The sequence below is a fragment of the Sminthopsis crassicaudata genome, chromosome 6 (assembly GCF_048593235.1).
Source record: "Sminthopsis crassicaudata isolate SCR6 chromosome 6, ASM4859323v1, whole genome shotgun sequence".
Classification (NCBI taxonomy): Eukaryota; Metazoa; Chordata; class Mammalia; order Dasyuromorphia; family Dasyuridae; genus Sminthopsis; species Sminthopsis crassicaudata.
The window spans coordinates 251,298,056-251,315,934 of NC_133622.1; the positions used below are offsets into that span (position 1 = coordinate 251,298,056).

Below are 17,879 nucleotides of genomic sequence, written 5' to 3' on the forward strand. Positions count from 1 at the left end.
TTGATAGTCAGTCAGTACACAAGGAGGCCCAAGCAAAGGCCTTTACTAAGATGGCATCGTGAGGCTGATGAGCGGGGCCGTGCTTTGTCACAGACACAGGCGGTATCAACAGGAAAAGGGTGTGGATGCAGCCATAGTGTTTTCTGGTACCCAGAGAGCAGAACTTGGGAACACAGGTGACCCAGAAACTACAGGGCCCTATTGTCTTTTTCTTGAAGTTTGATCATCTAGGTGGGGCGGCTCCGCTGGCTGTGCTCTTGGGTACGATTTCTCACTATGGTTCAACTCCTGGCCAGGGCTGATGCTCTCTCAACTCACAAAGCTCCTCTGTCTTCAGGCTTTGACTAATGGTGACTGTTCCCTGCTGGGGGCATAGCAAGTAGCTACTGGATTAGACACTATGACCATGGAGGGAAGGGAGAGAGAAAAAAATCCATTCCCTTCAGAGGAATACTCTTTCTTGAGAACCGGGCTCTTCATGTATAACACATATTGGATTACTTGCCATCTAGGGGAAGGGGTAGAGGGAGGAGGGGAGAATTTGGAACACAAGGCTATGCAAGGATCAATGTTGAAAAATCTCCATGCCTATGTTTTGAAAATAAAAAGCTTTAATAATAAAAAAAATAGAAAAAATATTTATTGAGCAACCACAAAGCACACCAGCATGGAACACTTGATACTTCCCTGCTCTAGATTAGCTTCTATTCTATGGTGTAGCAGTAAATTCACACTCCATCCTTTGGACACACAGATGGTACTACTGATCCATTGCTGACACAGTTCTACCAGTCACTATCATCACTGATATGTGCTGTTCCACCTGCACTTTCATTTGAACTAAATGAAATTCATTTCATTTAAATTATAAACGAATAATAAAATGAAAATTCTTTACTAAAAGAATACTTCCCCCAACACTTAACAGTATTTTACTTTTTATAATTACGTGTCAAGATAGTTTTCAACATTCACTTTTCTAAAATTTTGAGTTCTAAATTTTCTTTCTCCCTCCTTCCCTTTCTCTCCTTCTCCTTCCCCAAGGTGGCAAGCAATGTGATATAAATTATACAAATCAATAATATTAAACATATTTCAATTCTTTTTTAAAAAGAGAGAACTGGATTCTTGTGGCTCTTTATCTCTGCTGCCACAGGTCACACAGTAGACAGAGATGAGCTAGAAATTTTCCTACTGGGCAAAATTATCTCCAGCCTCAACTAGCCCTTGGAGACTGGGTTTGGCTTGGTTTTGCTCTGGTTATTTTTGTAAAATATTGATCGGAGCTCACCGATCCATGGTCAGAAACGAGCTAGCCACCGAATTCCATCAGTTTATACTGGCGAATGTTTTCGTCCCTCAAAAAGGGCTGACAAAGTGCCAACACTTCTTTGCCCTGCGTTTGCCCTCATGCCCATGTGGCCTGGCCCTCTTCTTCTGTGAATTCATCAGCCGAACCAAGAGAAAACCATTTCATCATGGATGTCCTATGAACACCCCCAGCACCTCCTCCTTGGAGATTTTAAAGCACAAATCTGCTTGTTGGGAATGTTCTAGAAGGAACGGTCTTTAAGATGGTCTACTTCAATTATTTGACTTTGATTTGAAGCCAAGTCTCTGGACTCAATGGAGTTTTTTTCTATGGTATCATCCCCAGGCCAGCCCTGGTCCTTGCCAGGGCTTCTGCCCTCTCCCCCTGAAGTACGCCTTCCATTTTTGTCCTAGGGTTTTAGCTTCAGTGCTGAGGGAGTAGACCTCTGAGAAGTGGACCTCTGTACCATATGTTATGGGATAGTCTCCAAGGATGCGGATCTAGGAGCATCCAGCAGTCTGGGGTTGGCAGGGCAGAGCTGCTGGGGTGAACCTTTGAGTCTACATCTCCTTGCTCTGAAACGTCCATCGGCTCAGAGCCCCATCTCTGTCGTCCTGGACAACGTCCAGTGTTGATCCTGCTGATGTGGAAGGCCCGGCCCACAAATCTTCCCCATGGGATCCAAAGCTGCTGATCTGTCACTTTTTCCAGATGGAACTCTGGGTCTCAGAAAGACTCTATTGGGATTCTGGAAGGGCAACTTCGGCTCTCTTTCAGCCTGTCCCCTCTCTCTGAGTCAGTTCCTCACAAGGATCACGGTCACTTCTGCCCCTTGGCGCTTTTCCCATCTCTACCCATTGCACACCTTCCTTCTCTCCCTTCCCGTGTCCCATGTGACCACTGGGTCACCTTCCCTTCTCTGTAGAGAGAGTTGGACTCAAGATTGCAAGGCAACGTCCAGCTCCTACATCCTATGAGCCGTGTAGAATCAATTGACTGACCTAAATGGTCTCCAGGGCTGCTTCTGGCCCCGTCAGCTGTGACTGAGTGGTAAATCTCATTGATTTCTCCCTTCTTTGTTCATCTTATAGTCTGGCACATGCTTGAATCCAGCCATTCACTTACTCACTCATTCATTAACTCGCTCTAGTAATTCATCCGCTCATGAACAATTAATTGAGAGCCCATTAAGTAACGGGGTCTGGGCAATGGAGCTGCATCCCCAGAGAATATGAATCACGCTCTGATTGCTTGCTCTTGGCCAACATGGAAGTGCCTTGGAAGCGTGCTCCGGGAAAGCCATGATTTACCCACAGTGGAAGGGCCCTGGTCGGAGGGGCTTCTGAGACTGGCTGGGAGCCATTATCCACATGATGAAAAGAGGGGCTGGGGATTGGCTGCTGGGCTGGAAGTAGGCCCCTGGTCCTTTGCTCATCGTCCTGGCCTCTGGAAAGGTCATCACCCCTACACTTGGGGGTGACAAGAGATGGCCTCTGCCCTTTGGCTTTTGCCCCACTGTAGGAGGGAGAAGACTGGAGAGGGTTACCACTAGTGAGCAGAGGTAGGACAGAATAGCAAACGTCCATAGCTGGCGTCCATGCTGAGATGTGACAGGATGTAAACAGGTGAGGAACAGGGTCTGAAGTAACCTGTGGGACTCAGAAAAGATGGAACAGCAGTTCAGCTCTCACCTATGCCGAGAGAATCGCTTTCAGGGGAAGCCTCTTCTCTCCAGGATGAGCTGGTGCTGGGACAGTGGGGTCGGGGGAACGCTTTGTCATTTCTGTTCTTGCTACATCTTGGCACTAACAATCCCTTTACAAATGCTAACTGGAGTTAATTGCTTAAATGAAACTAGGCTGCTAATTATTGGTAGTTAAGGGTTAGCAATCAGAGCCGGGGCTTAGCCAACGTCCCTCTGGGAGAGTGAATTCTCAGTCTGGCTCCTTCCATCTTTTTTTTTTTTTTTTTTTTTTTTTTTTGAGGCTGGGGTTAAGTGACTTGCCCAGGGTCACACAGCTAGGGAGTGTTAAGTGTCTGAGATCAAATTTGAACTCAGGTCCTCCTGAATTCAGGGCTGGTGCTCTATCCACTGCGCCACCTAGCTGCCCCTTCCTTCCATCTTCAAAGCAGATCTCATGAGCTCAGGAAATGCCTTTCTCTTTCTGAATCTCAGTTTCCTCATCTGTAAAATGGGATGATGACACTTGCCTCTGTTCTCTATACAGGGAGTCTTAAACTTTTCCCACTCTCCACCTCTTTTCACCCAAGAAAATTTTACGAGACCCCATCTACGTAAAAGAGCTATACAAATGCAAGGCTAATGATGGCAAATCATAGCAGTGCAAGCCCCACTTTCAGTCACTCCCATATGGAGTCTCAAGCCCCAGTTTAAGCCTTATAGGGGTATATGCAGAACTTTGATGTGACCTTGGAAGGTCATAGGGGAAGAGCGCTGGCCTGGTGTCAAGATTTAAATTCAAACAAGTTACACCCAGAGAAGGAACCCTGGGAAATGAGTGTAAACTGTTTGCATTTTTGTTTTTCTTCCCAGGTTATTTTTGCCTTCCAAAATCCAATTCTTCCTGTGCAACAAGAGAACTGTTCGGTTCTGCACACATAGATTGGATCTAGGATATACTAGAACACATGCAACATGTATGGGGCTGCCTGCCATCTGGGGGAGGGGGTGGAGGGAAGGAGGGGAACATTCAGAACAGAAGGCAGTGCAAGGGATAATAATGTAAGAAATTACCCAGGCTTATGTACTGTCAATAAAATGTTATAACAAAAAAACAAAAAAATAGCTGGGCAGGCGGACCCGCCATGATCCCAGGAAAGGACCATAACTAGTCCTGAAAGGGGGGGGGGAGGGGGGGGAGGCCGGTGAGGGGAGGGGCCGAGACCCGGCAGCTGGAGCTTATGACTCAATGGCATTTTGGGGCCTCCAGGCCAACGGCCAGGAACCACGGCGTGGGGCTAGAATAACTTTATTCAGGGAAACTGAGGCATAACATCAGGAGGGAGGTGGCCCCCCCCCCCTGCCGCGTGCCTCAGTCTAGCTCCGCTGCCCCAGGAGACGATCTAAAGGCCCCCCCTTCGGGGCTCTCCCTCAGGGACCCGCACCTCCCCCTTGCCCCACGGCCGCTCCCAGGCGCTCGCGGATGCCCGTGGCTCTGCTGCCCCCTGCCGTCCTCAGTCTTTGTGTTCCAGCTCCAACAACAGCCGGGGCCGGGCTGGAGAGCGCCCTTCCGCGCGGCTCTCGCGCCCCTCGGGGCGGGCCCCGCTCCGGGCCTTTCCGGGAGGCCGTGAAGGCCTGAGGGTCCCTCCCGGCAGCCCCCACCCTCCACCTTCTGCAGGGAGAGCCGGTGCGTGCCCTCTGGCGCCACCTAGCGGTGCTGCCTTCCTCCTCCGTGGCCGCTCATTCTGGGAAGTCTCCAGAGGCAGAGACAAATGTCACTTGCGTTTCCCTTTCTGGCTCTCAGTGCGCGCTCACAGACACACACGCGCGCGCACACATACACACCCCATCCCGGACTCAGGCTCCACAAGCTGCTTTGTCACGTGTACAGTAATAATGATGGGGACGATAAATGTCACTCATTAATGGCGCTTTCCCATTTGCAAACACTTCATACATCGTCATCTTATTTGATCCCAACAACTTGCTTGTTTTTCGGCTGAGACAGCTGGGGTCCCTCCCCTAGGAGTGTTAAGTGACTGAGTCCAGATTTGAATTCATCTCCTGACTTCCGGTGCTCTCTGCACCTCGCCCCCAGGTGCCTCCCATAGCCATTTTTGCTGTCACTCTAATTGTGACCATTGAGCATTGGACATCAGACTGAGAAGTGCACGGGGTGACCCTTGGACCTGGAGGTCTTGGGGTCCGGGCTTGGCTATGATGCTCACGAGCTGTGGGATTCTGGGTAAGGGACCTCATTCTACTAGTGTTCAGTTTCTTCACTGGTGAATGGGGATGATTGTTCTCCTTAGCTCAGAAACATGGAGCCTCGTGTGGTAATTGCCATAGGGGTCACAGGCTCTGAGGGTTCCTTGGGAAGAGCGAGTTTGAGCCACAGGAGGGCACCATGGGAGTGGCAGCTGAGTGCGGAGGGCCTGGAATCTTAGTGGGGAGAGTCACTTCTCAGTCTTCATGCTGGATGCAGGGGGAATAACTGCCCCAGTGTAGCCTGGGGGCCTAATTGGGAGTGGGGATCCACGGGCTGCATCCCTGGCTTGGCCATTTGTTATCTGTGCCACTTGTGGCTACTTCGTTCCAGCCTCAGTTTCCCCCTCTGCAGAGCACAAGAATGAGTCTCGAACTACTTAGAGACCTTAATCACCCTCATTGCTTCTGGGGAGACTGCAGATAGCATCCTCTTTGGGACAGTGACAGCTCTTTGTCATACCCAGAATGCTCTCCTTCCTCAACTCTGCCCTTAGAATCCCTCACGAGTTTGAAGGTTTGGCTCAGGGCAGCACCCGGCTAGAAACTTCTCGGGAATTGTTCGGTTACACCTACTTCAGGTGTCCTTTCCCTACTCCTCCATCCCAGATGCCCCCTCTGTTGGCACATCATGTAGCATCCCAGTAAATGTGATCCCCATTGGGGAAGGGACCGGCTGCACCCAAGTGCCTGGCACTGGAAAATCCCAGGTGCTCGTTGCATTGGATTGGAAAGCACCTTGAACTTAGAGGAGAGCTCGGGCAAATCCTGCAGCACCCCAGGACTGCCTATGAGAAGTGGGGAGAATACTTCTCCTTGTTGCCACTTGGGGTTCTTAGGCAGATCACATGAGCTATAAGAGGTCAGGTGTTCCACAAACCTAAAAGACACACATGAGTTCTCATCATTACATCAAAGGGGAGGCACAAGGTGACTTCTAAGGTCTCTTCCAGCTACTGACATCCCAGGAGTCTGAGGAGCCAAGAAGTAACTCTTCCTAGAGTGCAGACCTGCCCATGGAAAGATCAGAGCTCAAAATTGGCCTCATACATCCTGATTGTGGGACCCTGGGTAAGTCACTTAACATGTCTGACTCAGTTTCCTCAATTGTAAAATGTAATTATAAATTACATTGTAAAATTGTAGAAAAAAATGTAAAATTTAAATTATGTAATTGTAAAAACAGTCTTCACATCTGGATGACAGAGGATAAAGCTGCCTGGCTCCTCTTGCAAGGCTTCCCAAATGGAATGCCAGTGTCTGGCACACAGTAGCCGCTTAATAAATGCTTGTTTCTTTCCTTCCATCTCACCCACGTGTACTTAAGGTCTACAGGGAACGGAATTAAGATGACTCGGGCAAGCTGCAGTGAACAGAGATTATTTGCTCTGCTGAAGAGAAGGCTGCACACAGCAGACCTTTGGGGAAGGTCTTAGTGCACCTGAATTGTCTTCCTGAGGGCAGGCCCAGCGCTCGGCGCACTCTGGCGCCACCTAGAGGTGATGTGTAGGAAACACAGCTAAGAAGTATAGGTCAAACTCAGATCCTTTGATTTCAGAAACAAAACCTCACTGAGGAAGAGAACTAAGGACTCCGCCCTCAAGCAGCTGAGAACCTGTGCGAAGAGCTGGGACTCTAGATATCTGCAGAATGTACGCAAAAAAGCAATTAGCTGACAGCCTTCCCCCACCCCCGTGAAGACTAGCCAACCAAAGGAACGCTGATGACCGTCCCCAGGGAATGGGCTTCCTCTTGTGGGAGGTTTTCAAGCCTAGGCTGGAGGAGGGGTCGCTCAGGGCACAGTTGCAGTTGGTCCTCTGCCACCCCTCCCCCTCTGGGATTCTACCTGGAGGTCAGGGGTTGTGGGTAGTATCCCCACTTGGGAAGACTGTTCCAATTCTTCCAGCTTATGCTAGCTGCATGGCCCTGGCAAGGACCCAGCTCCTCCTCTGTTATGATCAGGGTTCCTTCCGGTTCTGAGGCTAGGATTCGATGATCCTTCCACTCTTGCTACGGACACCAGACTCGGCTCCAAGGCTGACGCCTCCCCAGCAGCTTGAGCCTTAGTTCTCAAGTTATCAATGCCCTGGGAGAGGAGACTCTGACCTTAGAAAATCCATTTTATTAACCAAAAAACCCAATCCATATTAAGTCCCTGGGTGTGGTAGCAGCTGTTGCTCTGAAGGAAAGATGGAGCCAGGAAGACAATCTGTGCTGGGCTCCAGTAATAGCTGAAGAGTGGGATGGGGAGGGGGGGAGAATGAATGTAAGAAGGGGCACTTTCGAGGGTCTGGGGACGTGTGTGCACTGATAAATGACAGATTCACAGCTGGAGTGGATAAGCGTTAAGGAAGTGATGTTACCTCCCCCGATGGTGGGGGCTTCACATCTGGATGGAAAAGGAGGCCCGGCTCCTTTTGAACAAGGGCAGGGCTTTAAGCTGCAATGCTTGGATAGAGGGGTCGCCTCCTGGAGATGAGAGGGAACGTGGGACTACCCCGCTGAATTATGGGAGCTTCAAGCGTCTGTATGAGTTCAGGCATCCTTGTTAGATGGAAGTTTCAGAGCTGGTGTGTGTGGGCGCTTGAGTACATGAAGCCAGGGAGGGGGGGGTGCACTCTCTCTTGACTAGCGGCAGCAGTTTTAGAGCTGGGGGGAGGGATAAGCACCTTCACTTCCTGGGGCTAGAAAAATCACTACTTCCAGACCATACAGGGGTGGGGCTTAATAGCTCCCGGGAAGGGCCACCCCCTGACCAGCCTGGGAATGGGGCATCTGGAAGGACAGGCGTCACCCCCTCCTGACTAGGTTGGGGATGGAGCCACACACCTGTTGGTAGGGTTAGCCCCCCTCAGCTGCATATCCCTGGGTGGGGGGCATGTTGCATGTGTGGAGTCACCCTTTCTTGGCCAGCCTGATGATGACCCTTTACAGACAAGGGTCACCTTCTCCTGGCCAGCGGAGGTGAGGAGTTTCCGTGGTGAGATCGTTTTTTGGCCAGCCTGGCTGCAGAGGCTGCACACTGCAGGGCTCACCCTGTCCTGGCAGTGTTGGGGCAGAGCTGCACATCCGGCACCGGGAGGGACTAAATCCCCTCTCAGCTGGACATTTGTGGGGGAGTCAAGCCCTGGTGGCTAGATGGGGGCGGAGCTATCTCAGGCGGGTCAGTGCCCTGGGGGTACATTTCTTGGGCACACACTCTTGGTTGGGGGTCACTCTGGGGGCAGCCCGCTCTTTGGGGGGCACATCTCTTGATGGCGGTCACTTTGGGGATACAGGCCCCCCTCGGCTGCCCCTCTGTCGGGAGGTTACTTTGAAGGCGGAGGCAGCCCCCTCTCTTGGGGTCACATGGATTGATTGGGGATCGGCCGTCTCCTCTCTAGGGAGGGTCACTTTGGGGCAGGGCGGCTTCAGCCCCTCCTGGCCAGCCGTGGCAGGGCTCGGATGGGACGCGGTGGCGGCGGGGGCGGCGGCTGCTCTCGGTCCCCGACCCCGTCCGCGGCTCCTGCACGGCCCCGCTCGGCCCAGGCCCCGGCGCGGCGCTTCTGCTTGCGCAGCAGGTAGCTCGAGTACTGCACCTCTGGCATGGCCAGCTTGAGGCACTCGTCCCCGCCGGGCCCGGGCGGCCGGCTGGGCAGGTCGTAGCCCACGATGCCCACATTGCCCAGAGGCTGCCAGGGCTGCAGCTGCTTATTGCGGATCTCGGCCGCAGGGCGCAGGCGCGGGCGCGGCCCGAAGCAGCGGTGCAGCAAGCGCTCCCGCGCCTCGCGCAGCTCCCGCGCCTCCCGCTGCACGCACTCGCGGCCCGCGCGCGCCACGCGGCGCCAGAAGGAGGCGTTGAAGTGCTCGTAGAGGCCGGCGTCGAGGCCGTTCCAGCGGCGCGCAGCGCGCGCCAGGCCCTCGGGCAACGCGGCGAGGCGCGAGGAGGCGCTGCGCACGTTGAGTTTGACGTAGAGTACGTCCTCCAGGTCCCAGGCCAGCAGGCGGCGCAACAGCACGAGCGACTCGTCGAAGTACTCGGCGATCATGACTAACGAGAAGGCGGCCTCGAGGTCGCGGATGAGTCCCGCCAGGTAGGCGGGCTCGTCGCGCGCGCTGCGCTCGTTGTCTCCGCCCAGGTCGTAGGCCAGCGTGTTGTGCGCGTACATGGCGTAGCGCTCGTCCGGCCGGTAATAGGCGCGCGGCGCGCGCAGGAAGGCCTCGAGCGAGCCGTTGGGTACGCGCACGAAGGCCGGGCAGTAACGGTTGTAATAGCTAAAGAGCGACTCGAACATGGCGGCCGGCTCGCGCAGGATGGTGACGTAGACCGTGTCGTTGGGCAGCAGGCGGCGCAGCTCGGCTCGGTTGAAACGCAGGTGGCTGGCGAGCATGCGCGGTGGCCGCGTGGCCGGGTGCACGAAGCGCGCCGAGAAGTCGCGAGGGTAGCAGAACTGGTGCTCGCAGCTGGGCCGCGGCAGCGCCAGCGTCACGTTGTGTCGCTCCGCGAAGCGGAACAGGATGTTCTGCACCGTCGTGCCCGCCGTCTTGTGTGTCTTGACGAAGGCCACGGCGGTGTGCTTGGGCCGCGTGCGGCCGGCGGGGCACGGGGGCCCCGGAAACAGCAGCCGGGGGGACCTGCGGGGAGGGGAAGGGTGATGCGAGGGGAAGCTGAGGCCCGGGGAGAAGGGAACCTCGTGACTGGGGCCGGGGGGTGGGGGTAGAGGTGGGGAAAAGACTGGGGAGCGAGTTGTGACCTGAGGGGAAACTGAGGCACGGGAGAGGTGAGGGAGAACTCTGACCCGGGGGGAAGAAGCAGGCCTAGGGGCAGGGGCACTGGCCTCGTGGGATGGGCTGGGTTCCAGTGAGACCTGAGGGGAGGGGAAACCGGGAGATCTGAGGGGGAAACTGAGGCGGTCCCGGCCCCCATGAAGCCTGTGACGGTTGGGGGCAGGGACTCTGAGGACATAAGACTGGGGGGAGGAGTGGAGACGGAGACTCTTCCCCCAGGTCAGCCAAAGACCACCTGACTAGGGAAGCAACTGCCTTGGGTCACCCTGTGCGGTCTGCGGCAGCTTCTACATTCCTTGCTGAACAATAATGACCCTTAGGGACCATCTAATTCTCCTTAAATTTAGGGAAATCGAGGTCCATCGGTTGAAGGGGCCAGCCTGAGGTCCCAAGTACCAAACAAATTACCTTTGCCTTAAGTGCCTCTCCCCCCAACCTAGGAGTCACCCTGGGTTCCTGGCTTCCCTGCCCCCCACACCCAGCCTGGTTCCGCTCAGAGGCCTTTTCCTGGTCACCTCAGGCCTGGACTCTGGCCAAAGGGCAGGGACCTGTCTATACCATGTCCAGCACATAGTGCCATTCAGGTGTTCCTCAGTGGTGTCCTCAGTCTGTGACCCCATTGGGGGTTTTCTTAGCAAAAAAAAAAAAAAACAACTTCTCCAGCTCATTATACAGAGAAGGAAACTGAGGCAAACAGGATTAAGTGACCGGGCCAGGGTTATCCACTGAGAAGCATCCGGGGTCAGGTGGGCACCCAAAGCTGCCTCTTGCTAACTCCCAGCTGCCTGGCGAGCTAGGCACTAGGGTGCCACCTAGTGGCTTAGATACATGCAGTGCTCTGTCCATGTTTATTGATGGGATCTGTGCTCTGCAGCCAAAGATGGTCCTAGTTCTAATCATTTCTAACATTTCCGTGGTGCTCACTATGTGCTGGCCCTTTGCAAATATCTCATTTTTGCCTCCCGAGTGCTATTGTCACCGTTTTACAGGTGAGGAAACTGAGGGAAATGGGTTAAACGACTCGACTAGAATCACAGCTCTGGAGCTGGCCTGCATTATTCTTAGTGTAGTGCTCTATCCACTGCTCCACCCAGCTGCCCTAGGTCCAGGCTGAAAGGGATCACCCGTCTACTGACCCTAGCTCTCCAGGCAGAAGGGCTTTCAAGGCCATCAGGGGAAACAAGGCCCCAGGTTGCCATGGGGATGACACACCAGGTTGAGCTCCTGGGATTCTGGACATCCATTTTACAGATGAGCAAGCAGCCCCAGAAGGGAAGGGATTTGTGGGCAGCGGGGTCAGCTCGTGGGACCTCACGAGTCCAAACCCCAGCATGTTGCAGTTGAAAAACTGGGGCCGACAGGAGAGGGAGGGTGGGGTGGCAAAGGAAGGGCAGGGCCATGATCCCACAGGCAAGAGCTGCCTCCTGAGGGACATCCCTGGTAGGACTGCCCCCTTGTGGCCATCCTGTCAATCCCCACATCCACTTACTGCTAAGCGGCCACCCAGCCTCTGCTGGAAGACCTTCAGTGAAGCTGAGCGCTTCCTTCCCTAGGCAACCCATTCCCCTGATTTCCCATGATTCCACTGTCACTGGGAATTCTAGATGGACTCCTGTTTCACGGTGGAAAGCTAATGGGGGCATTCATGGGAGCCTCCTCTGGGTCATCGAAGCTTCATGCATTAGAGCCAGCTCTGAGTGTCCTCTAAGGGTGTGTGTGTTTGTGGGGGGGGGTTCTGCTGCCCCAGCCCTTGTGCAGTGTCAGACATGCAGGCGGCCCAGCCTCTCCCTTTGCTGCTCAGCTTCCTGCACTGATCCAGTCTGACTTGCATCCCCTTGTACACCAGCTCCTTGGTCACAATGTCACAGCCTGAATTCCCCGTATTCTGGGGGAGACTTGGACTCCTTCCTCTACTGTCCTCAGTTTACCCTCCCCCCCATCTCTCTCATCTCTCATCCAGCTCTTTGTCCTCCAAGACGGGTATTTTTCCAGTTCTCCATCCTTGACCTTTTTGGAAACCCTCTTCCCTGCTCCAGAAAATACGAGATGTGTTGGACCAAGGGCAGCTGGCAAGAAGGAGGTTCTTACCTGGCTTGGAGTGCTCTCAAATGTAGTGTTGGTCTCCAGTATCCACTTCATGGAACACCAGGGCTCCTGTCTAGGGGAAGGCTGGGGAAGCCAACTAACTCATGGTGCAAAAAGGGAGCTCGTGGCACGAGCAGAGCGCCAACAGGAGCCACCCGGCCCTCTGCTTTCAGCCCCTCAGGGAGGGCACGCTGCCCTTTCCACCTCTGGGCAGCTTTAAGGGAAAGTTTTCAGCCTAAGTTTGGCCGTTAGCATCTTCTACCCTATTGCTCCTGGGTTTTTTTTCCTCCCTGGAGCTCAGAACAACAGATCGAATCCTCCCACAAGCCAAGCCATCATATTTGAATAAGATGACCTCCCCCCCCAGTCATCTCCAGCACTTTAGATGAGGAAACTGTGACCCAGAATGAGAAAATGACTCGAGTTCTAGATCAGCTCTTATTAGGCATCTGACTGACTTCTGGAGAGCTTAGGAAGAATAATGGAGGAAAGTTATTTCCATGATCTGATCTGGGACTCATTTCTCATCTGTAAAATGGGAATGTTCCTGCCCTACTCACCTTAGGAGAATCCAATGGAATAATGTGAAACTGAAGCATTGGGACTTATTTATTGGGGGGGAAGGAATTTAGGGGTCATCTTGACTGGGTTTCTCATGGGACTGAGTGAAGGGAAGGCTTCCCCAGGCAGCTGTGGAGGTTTCTTGGCCCTGGCACGTTACTGCTACAGAATCGGACCCTGAGAGAGGAAGGCCTGAGCCTTGCCCCGCTGGCCCCCAGGCTGGGAAGTCCTTGGGTAACCCTCTTACCCCCGGCCTCCTTACCAGCTGAGCTGGGATCCTTGGTGGAGGAGCAGGCTCAGCGTCCCCCCCAGCAGCAGCAGCACCACCACCTTCTTCCTGGTCATCACCATCTTGGCCGCTTGCTGCAGCCGGGCCAGAACTGGTGGCATCTCTGGGCAGGGAGTGATGTGGCAAAGGAGGGGCCGGGGCCCCACCCCTGCCCCCTGAGATCGGCTCCCTTAGGGCCAGAGCCCAGGGGGGCGCCTGGGCTTGGGCGAGTGGGGCCAGTGTTCTCCTGGTGCACCTGTAATGGAGGGGAGAAGGTTGGCAGGGAAGCCCACCCTGCTCTTTGTAAAGCCAGGAAGGGGGAAGAAGGGAGCCGCCTTAGGGGCCTCCTCCCCCCCTCTCTTACAGCTCCAGGATGACCAGGACTGATACCCAGCGGCCCTCTGAACGGAAATGTGCCTTGACTGGGGAAGAAGCTGCTGGAATGGCGGAGGCCCCTTTGAGGCCTCTGAGGTAGACAGCATCGGCGACGCCCTGGGACTGTATGCTGGAGGTGCCGGGTCTATGGACCGTGTGCTGGGGGGGGTCGGGCCTGGGGACCACAGCTCAGCAGGTGACAGTGAAGAGACCTGCAGGTTTGTCCAGGACCCAGAAGGGTCGGGGTGCAGTCAGCCTGGGTGCCCACCGGCTCAACTCCCACGCTGCTTCTTGACCGGTCCCCAAACTCCTTCCCTTCCCTCCAAACCTGCTCTTCCTCCCCTTCCCCCCACTTTGGGCTGAAAGCAGAGCCTTCTGCTCCTGGGGGGAGGGGTGGGCAGGAGGAGGAGGGATCAGCTTTCTGGCACTAGGGGGATCAGTTACTGAGAAGCTTTCTCCTCTGGGTCGGTGATAACCCTGTCTCAGGTGGAATTACAGTGTCTCAGGTGGGGGCGGGACAGGGCAGCGGGTTCGGAAAGGTCTTCCTGAAGGTCCTGGGCCAGACTGCCCCCCCCCCCCCACTGAGGCCACCTCTGTCCAGCTTCTCCCACCCGGTCCTCAGGGACTGGGCCGGGCACTGGTGACCTGGGAGTTGTGCTGCCTGGAGGGAGGGAGCTTCCTGGGCCCGAAGACCCAGCACAGGACCAGGCACATGGAACACGAGGTGAAATCTAGGTCTATGGCCCGTCCCCCTTCCAATCCCTTTCTCTGCTTTGTGGGTCCAGTGCTGCAAGAGCCTCCCCAACTCTCGCCAGCTGCTCCCGGAGGCCGGAAGCGGCCATGAAAAGGGCACAGGTTCATGTGGGGATCTGAATTCGAGTTCCAGCGCTGCCGTTCCCTAGCTGGGTGGCTGGGGTTCATGGTTCTTTGTCGGTATAAAGATGAGGAAGGATCCATGGGGCTGAAATGCCTCCCACCTCTAAATCCCATTTTACTGGGGATAAAGCCCCTCCTTTTCTCTGGAGCCATGTCACATGACACCTCCAGGAAACCTCCCTGTGGCTCCTCCCCTCCCCCCATCTCCCAGGGCCATTGATTCAGAATTCTGTCTTCCCATCACCCCTTGCTTCCCTCCTTTGTACCAGGAGTTGTGTCTCTGGGGCAGAGCTGTCTGAAGGAAGCAGGGGCTGGAGCCCATCCTGCAGTCGGTAACCCCAAGGCCTGACCCTGTGTGGTTCACAGTAGGAACCCCTGGAGGATCCCTGCATTGCTCAGTTGCTGTGACCAAGCAGCACCCATTTCCCTCGCCCACTCGGTTCCAGCCCATTCCCAGGGCTGCTTTTGGGGCCCAGCCCATCTCCATGGAACTAAGTGAGAAGGAGAGGGAGGAGCCCCTTCCCGCTTCCATCCCTCCACCCCGGCCTGTCTCATCCATTGCCGAAGCTCCCTTGGTGACAGCTGAAAGGCGGAGGGGGCAGCGGGCCGCTGGCTGCTCTCCCTCCGTTCCATCTGCAGCTCCCATGCTTGGAGCCCTGCCTTCCAGGTGCTTGTGACAATCTTGCCTGGCTTGGGTTTTTCTGTCTCTGGCTATGCTGGGCCCCCTCAGTGGTAGATCAGCTTTTGTCACTATATCCTCACAACTGGGGGGTGCCAGGCCTCAAGGAGAGTCCTGGGGGAGGCAGGGGGGGCATGGTTGCTTTCTAGCAGTGTGCAAGGCCCTTCCCTCTTGTAGCCTTCAGTGTCCTCATCCATAAAATGGGTGAAATAATGTTGGGTTTATAAGCCTTAACATAGTATGCAAATATGGCAGTGGAAGCTGGTCTTGTTCTCAAAGGGGAGGAGGGCAGGGGCAGAGTGGGGAGAGCTCCCACAACTTGGCCCTGGCATTGGCTCAAGAGCAGGCGGGCTCCCAGCCAGGGCAGATGGAAAGTCAGCTTTGTTCAGGGGAGCTCCCCGGGCCTGACAGGGGGAGGGGACCCTCCACCTGGTGGTCATCGGGTTCTGGGCCCTGGTCAGTCCCTCTGAGGCCATGAGCATCTGGCCCCCAAATGCCGCCTCTTCCCGAGTAAGATGGGGTAGGGGAGGTGGGGCTCATGGGCCATGGCCATCATGGAGACAACTTGGCGTGAGGACGGCTGGGCCCGGAGAGCAGAAAAGAAGGGCCTTCATTACTCAGTCCCTTTCCCTAGCCTCGGGCCCTCCTCCCTCACCCAGCCTTCTCAGAATATTAATCCTGGATTAAAGGTAAACCGTTCCAATTGGGAAAGAGATGTCCTGGTTCTGCACCTTTCCCAGCTCCCCCCTTCTCAGAGCTGCCCCCCTTCCCTCCCTCTGACCTGCAGACAGATTTAATCCCCCTGGAGCCTGGGGGGAGAGGACAGGCAGTGGTGAAACCGAAGAAAGCACCTTGAACTTCCTCCCCTGGGGGGCAGCACACTGGGAGGCCTGGCTGCTCCTGGAACAAGCCAGGAGTCCCTGCCTCAGACCCCTTCCCACCTTCCTCATCAGGCCCAGCAGACTTCCATTGCTTAGGGGCCGCAAGAGTTCACTCCCTGGGGATTTCAGCCCCTCCCTGGCCCGGGAACCTCAATCCTTATTCCTTGGTATATAGCCCATCTGCTGTTGGGGAATGGAGGAGATAGCTGATGGGGAAGTTCCCACTGTAGGGATGACATGGAAGTCGGTGGTCTTAACCTGACCCTGTTCCTGCCTTGGTCTGGCCTGGCTGGCCCTCCTCCAGCCCCCCCCCTCGCCAGCAGTCTCCCTAGCAAGCCCTGGGACAACTAGTGCTGGGCTAGCCTAGGTAGTTTAGAAGGGCAATGGCCATGGTAAGAGCACATCAGCATGCCCTTCCCTGGACCTGGGCAAGCAGAACAGGTGGAAGGAGGAGCGGGGAGTTTGAGGGGAATTGAGGACTGGAAATGATTTAGGATCATGGGATGTAAGAGATTGTAGAGCCCCATGTTATCCATCTAATGGGAGAAATTGAGGCGATCCATGAAGGAGCTAGGCCCAGAGACCAGCCTTGGCCTTTTGACTCCATCTGTTCCTCTGTCCCAGTTCCGGACAGCTCCTTGGAGTCCCCATGGCTGAGGGACAGAAATGGGGGGTGGGACTGGGGGTCGGAACTCCTGCTGGCACCAGATCCGGGCCCCTTCCGGTGCTGGCTGGCCTGGCCCCTCAGAAAGGGCAGCTCATTTTGCAGCAACCCAGCCTCGGTTCCGGATTAATTAGAGTGCGGGGACTAATTTTAGTAATGATGTTTCACCTCAGCCTAGTGCTTGATTTCACAAATTGCTTTTCTGTCTCCAGAGAACAGGCACCAAAATGGAATGGGGACCTGGAGCTTGGCGAAAGTCATTGTTTGACACATGCGCCGCCTCCCCCTCCCCTCTCCCTGCCGAGCACTTGCCCCCTCCTCCGGCCCCCACGGGAATCTAGAAATGAGGAGATGCTGATGAGATCAGACAGTCGGAGCGCAGCTCCAGAAAAACCTCAGAACTGAGAACTCAGAATGTCATCCCTGGGAGGCCCTTGACAACCCAGAACCCAGATCGGGGAGGAGCTAAGAGACCATCAGCTTCATCTCCGTTCCTACAAAAGGAGAAACTGAGGTCCGGGGAGCTGGTCTGGTATCTGAAGGAGAGGAGGAGGAGGAGGAACTGACCTGAAAGGGAGATATAAAGAACCGGGTCAGGGGCACCTGAAGGTGTGAATTGCGGAGTGGACAGGGGCAGTGCTAGCTCAAGGGCTGCTGGGGGACAGAAGCAAGCGGACCTTACAAACTGAGGGGCCCAGAGGAGCACATCTCTAGCGTCTTCTCTGTCAGGGCCCCCCCTCCTTCCCAGAGTCTTCCTCTCCCCAGCCCCCACCTCATGTCCTCCCAAATCTTGCCTCCATATTTTCATCTCCGCTCCCATTCTCTGGATTCCATTCCCACTTCTCTTGATTTCCTTGAGCTTGCTCCGTTCAGGCCCCGGGCCAATTTCCCCCATTTGTCCTTCCCTTCCCCCGTGACCCATTCCTGAGCCCGGCGCCCCCCGCCCCCACGCCAGGGAGAGCCCTTCATTCTTCCCCATCTCCGGGACGGCTCCGTGCTCCCACCCGCCCCCAGCAGAGCTGCTGTAGCCGGCAGTACTCACGACGCTGGGGCTCCCTCCGCTCACGCTTCTGGCCGCTTCCTCGCCGCTCCCCACTTTGCGGAGGCTCTGGGGTCGCTAGTCCTGCGCCTCCATCGGGGCCCCGGGCCGGCCGCTCGCCGGACTTGGGAAGGGTCCGTGCCCAGGGATGCGGGCAGAGGAGGGATCCCGGAGCGCGGCGAGCGGCGGCGGAGCCCCCCGGGCCCTCCCGACACCGTGCTGCTGCTGCTGCTGCCCGGCGGGCTCGGAGTCCCGGCTCCGCTGCTCGGCTCCGCGGATCAGGTGGCGAGGCTTCTGCTCTCCCGCCCCTCTCCCCATCACACTCAGCAGGCGGGGCCGAGAAGAGGGAGGGAGGAGAGGGGGAGTGGGGACCCGGAGGAGGGAGGGAGGAGAGGACACTGGAGAAGGGGAGGCAGGAGGATGAAA

General features: G+C 55.7%; 1 protein-coding gene across 2 annotated transcripts; it reads right to left on the minus strand.

Annotated features, from left to right (window-relative positions):
• Positions 1 to 7,360: 7,360 nt before the first annotated feature.
• Positions 7,361 to 17,823, minus strand: GAL3ST3 (galactose-3-O-sulfotransferase 3). Of its 2 annotated transcripts, none has more exons than XM_074272398.1 (3): positions 17,457 to 17,823; positions 12,934 to 13,195; positions 7,361 to 9,872 (listed from the first exon to the last, which is right to left on the minus strand). In XM_074272398.1, exons 2-3 carry the CDS (start codon positions 13,059 to 13,061, stop codon positions 8,669 to 8,671), a joined length of 1,332 nt encoding a protein of 443 aa, XP_074128499.1. In that variant the 5' UTR covers positions 13,062 to 13,195; positions 17,457 to 17,823; the 3' UTR covers positions 7,361 to 8,668. The 2 variants fall into 2 exon arrangements, with proteins under 2 accessions (XP_074128499.1, XP_074128498.1); XM_074272397.1 differs by having other exon boundaries at positions 12,934 to 13,526.
• Positions 17,824 to 17,879: the final 56 nt, after the last annotated feature.

Excerpts from the sequence above, each read along its gene's own strand:
- GAL3ST3 (XM_074272398.1), bottom strand. The coding sequence starts at position 13,061 with ATGCCACCAGTTCTGGCCCGGCTGCAGCAAGCGGCCAAGATGGTGATG. Across the intron at positions 9,873-12,933 it reads CAAGGATCCCAGCTCAGCTG|GTCCCCCCGGCTGCTGTTTC; the intron begins GTAAGGAGGCCG and ends CCCTCCCCGCAG.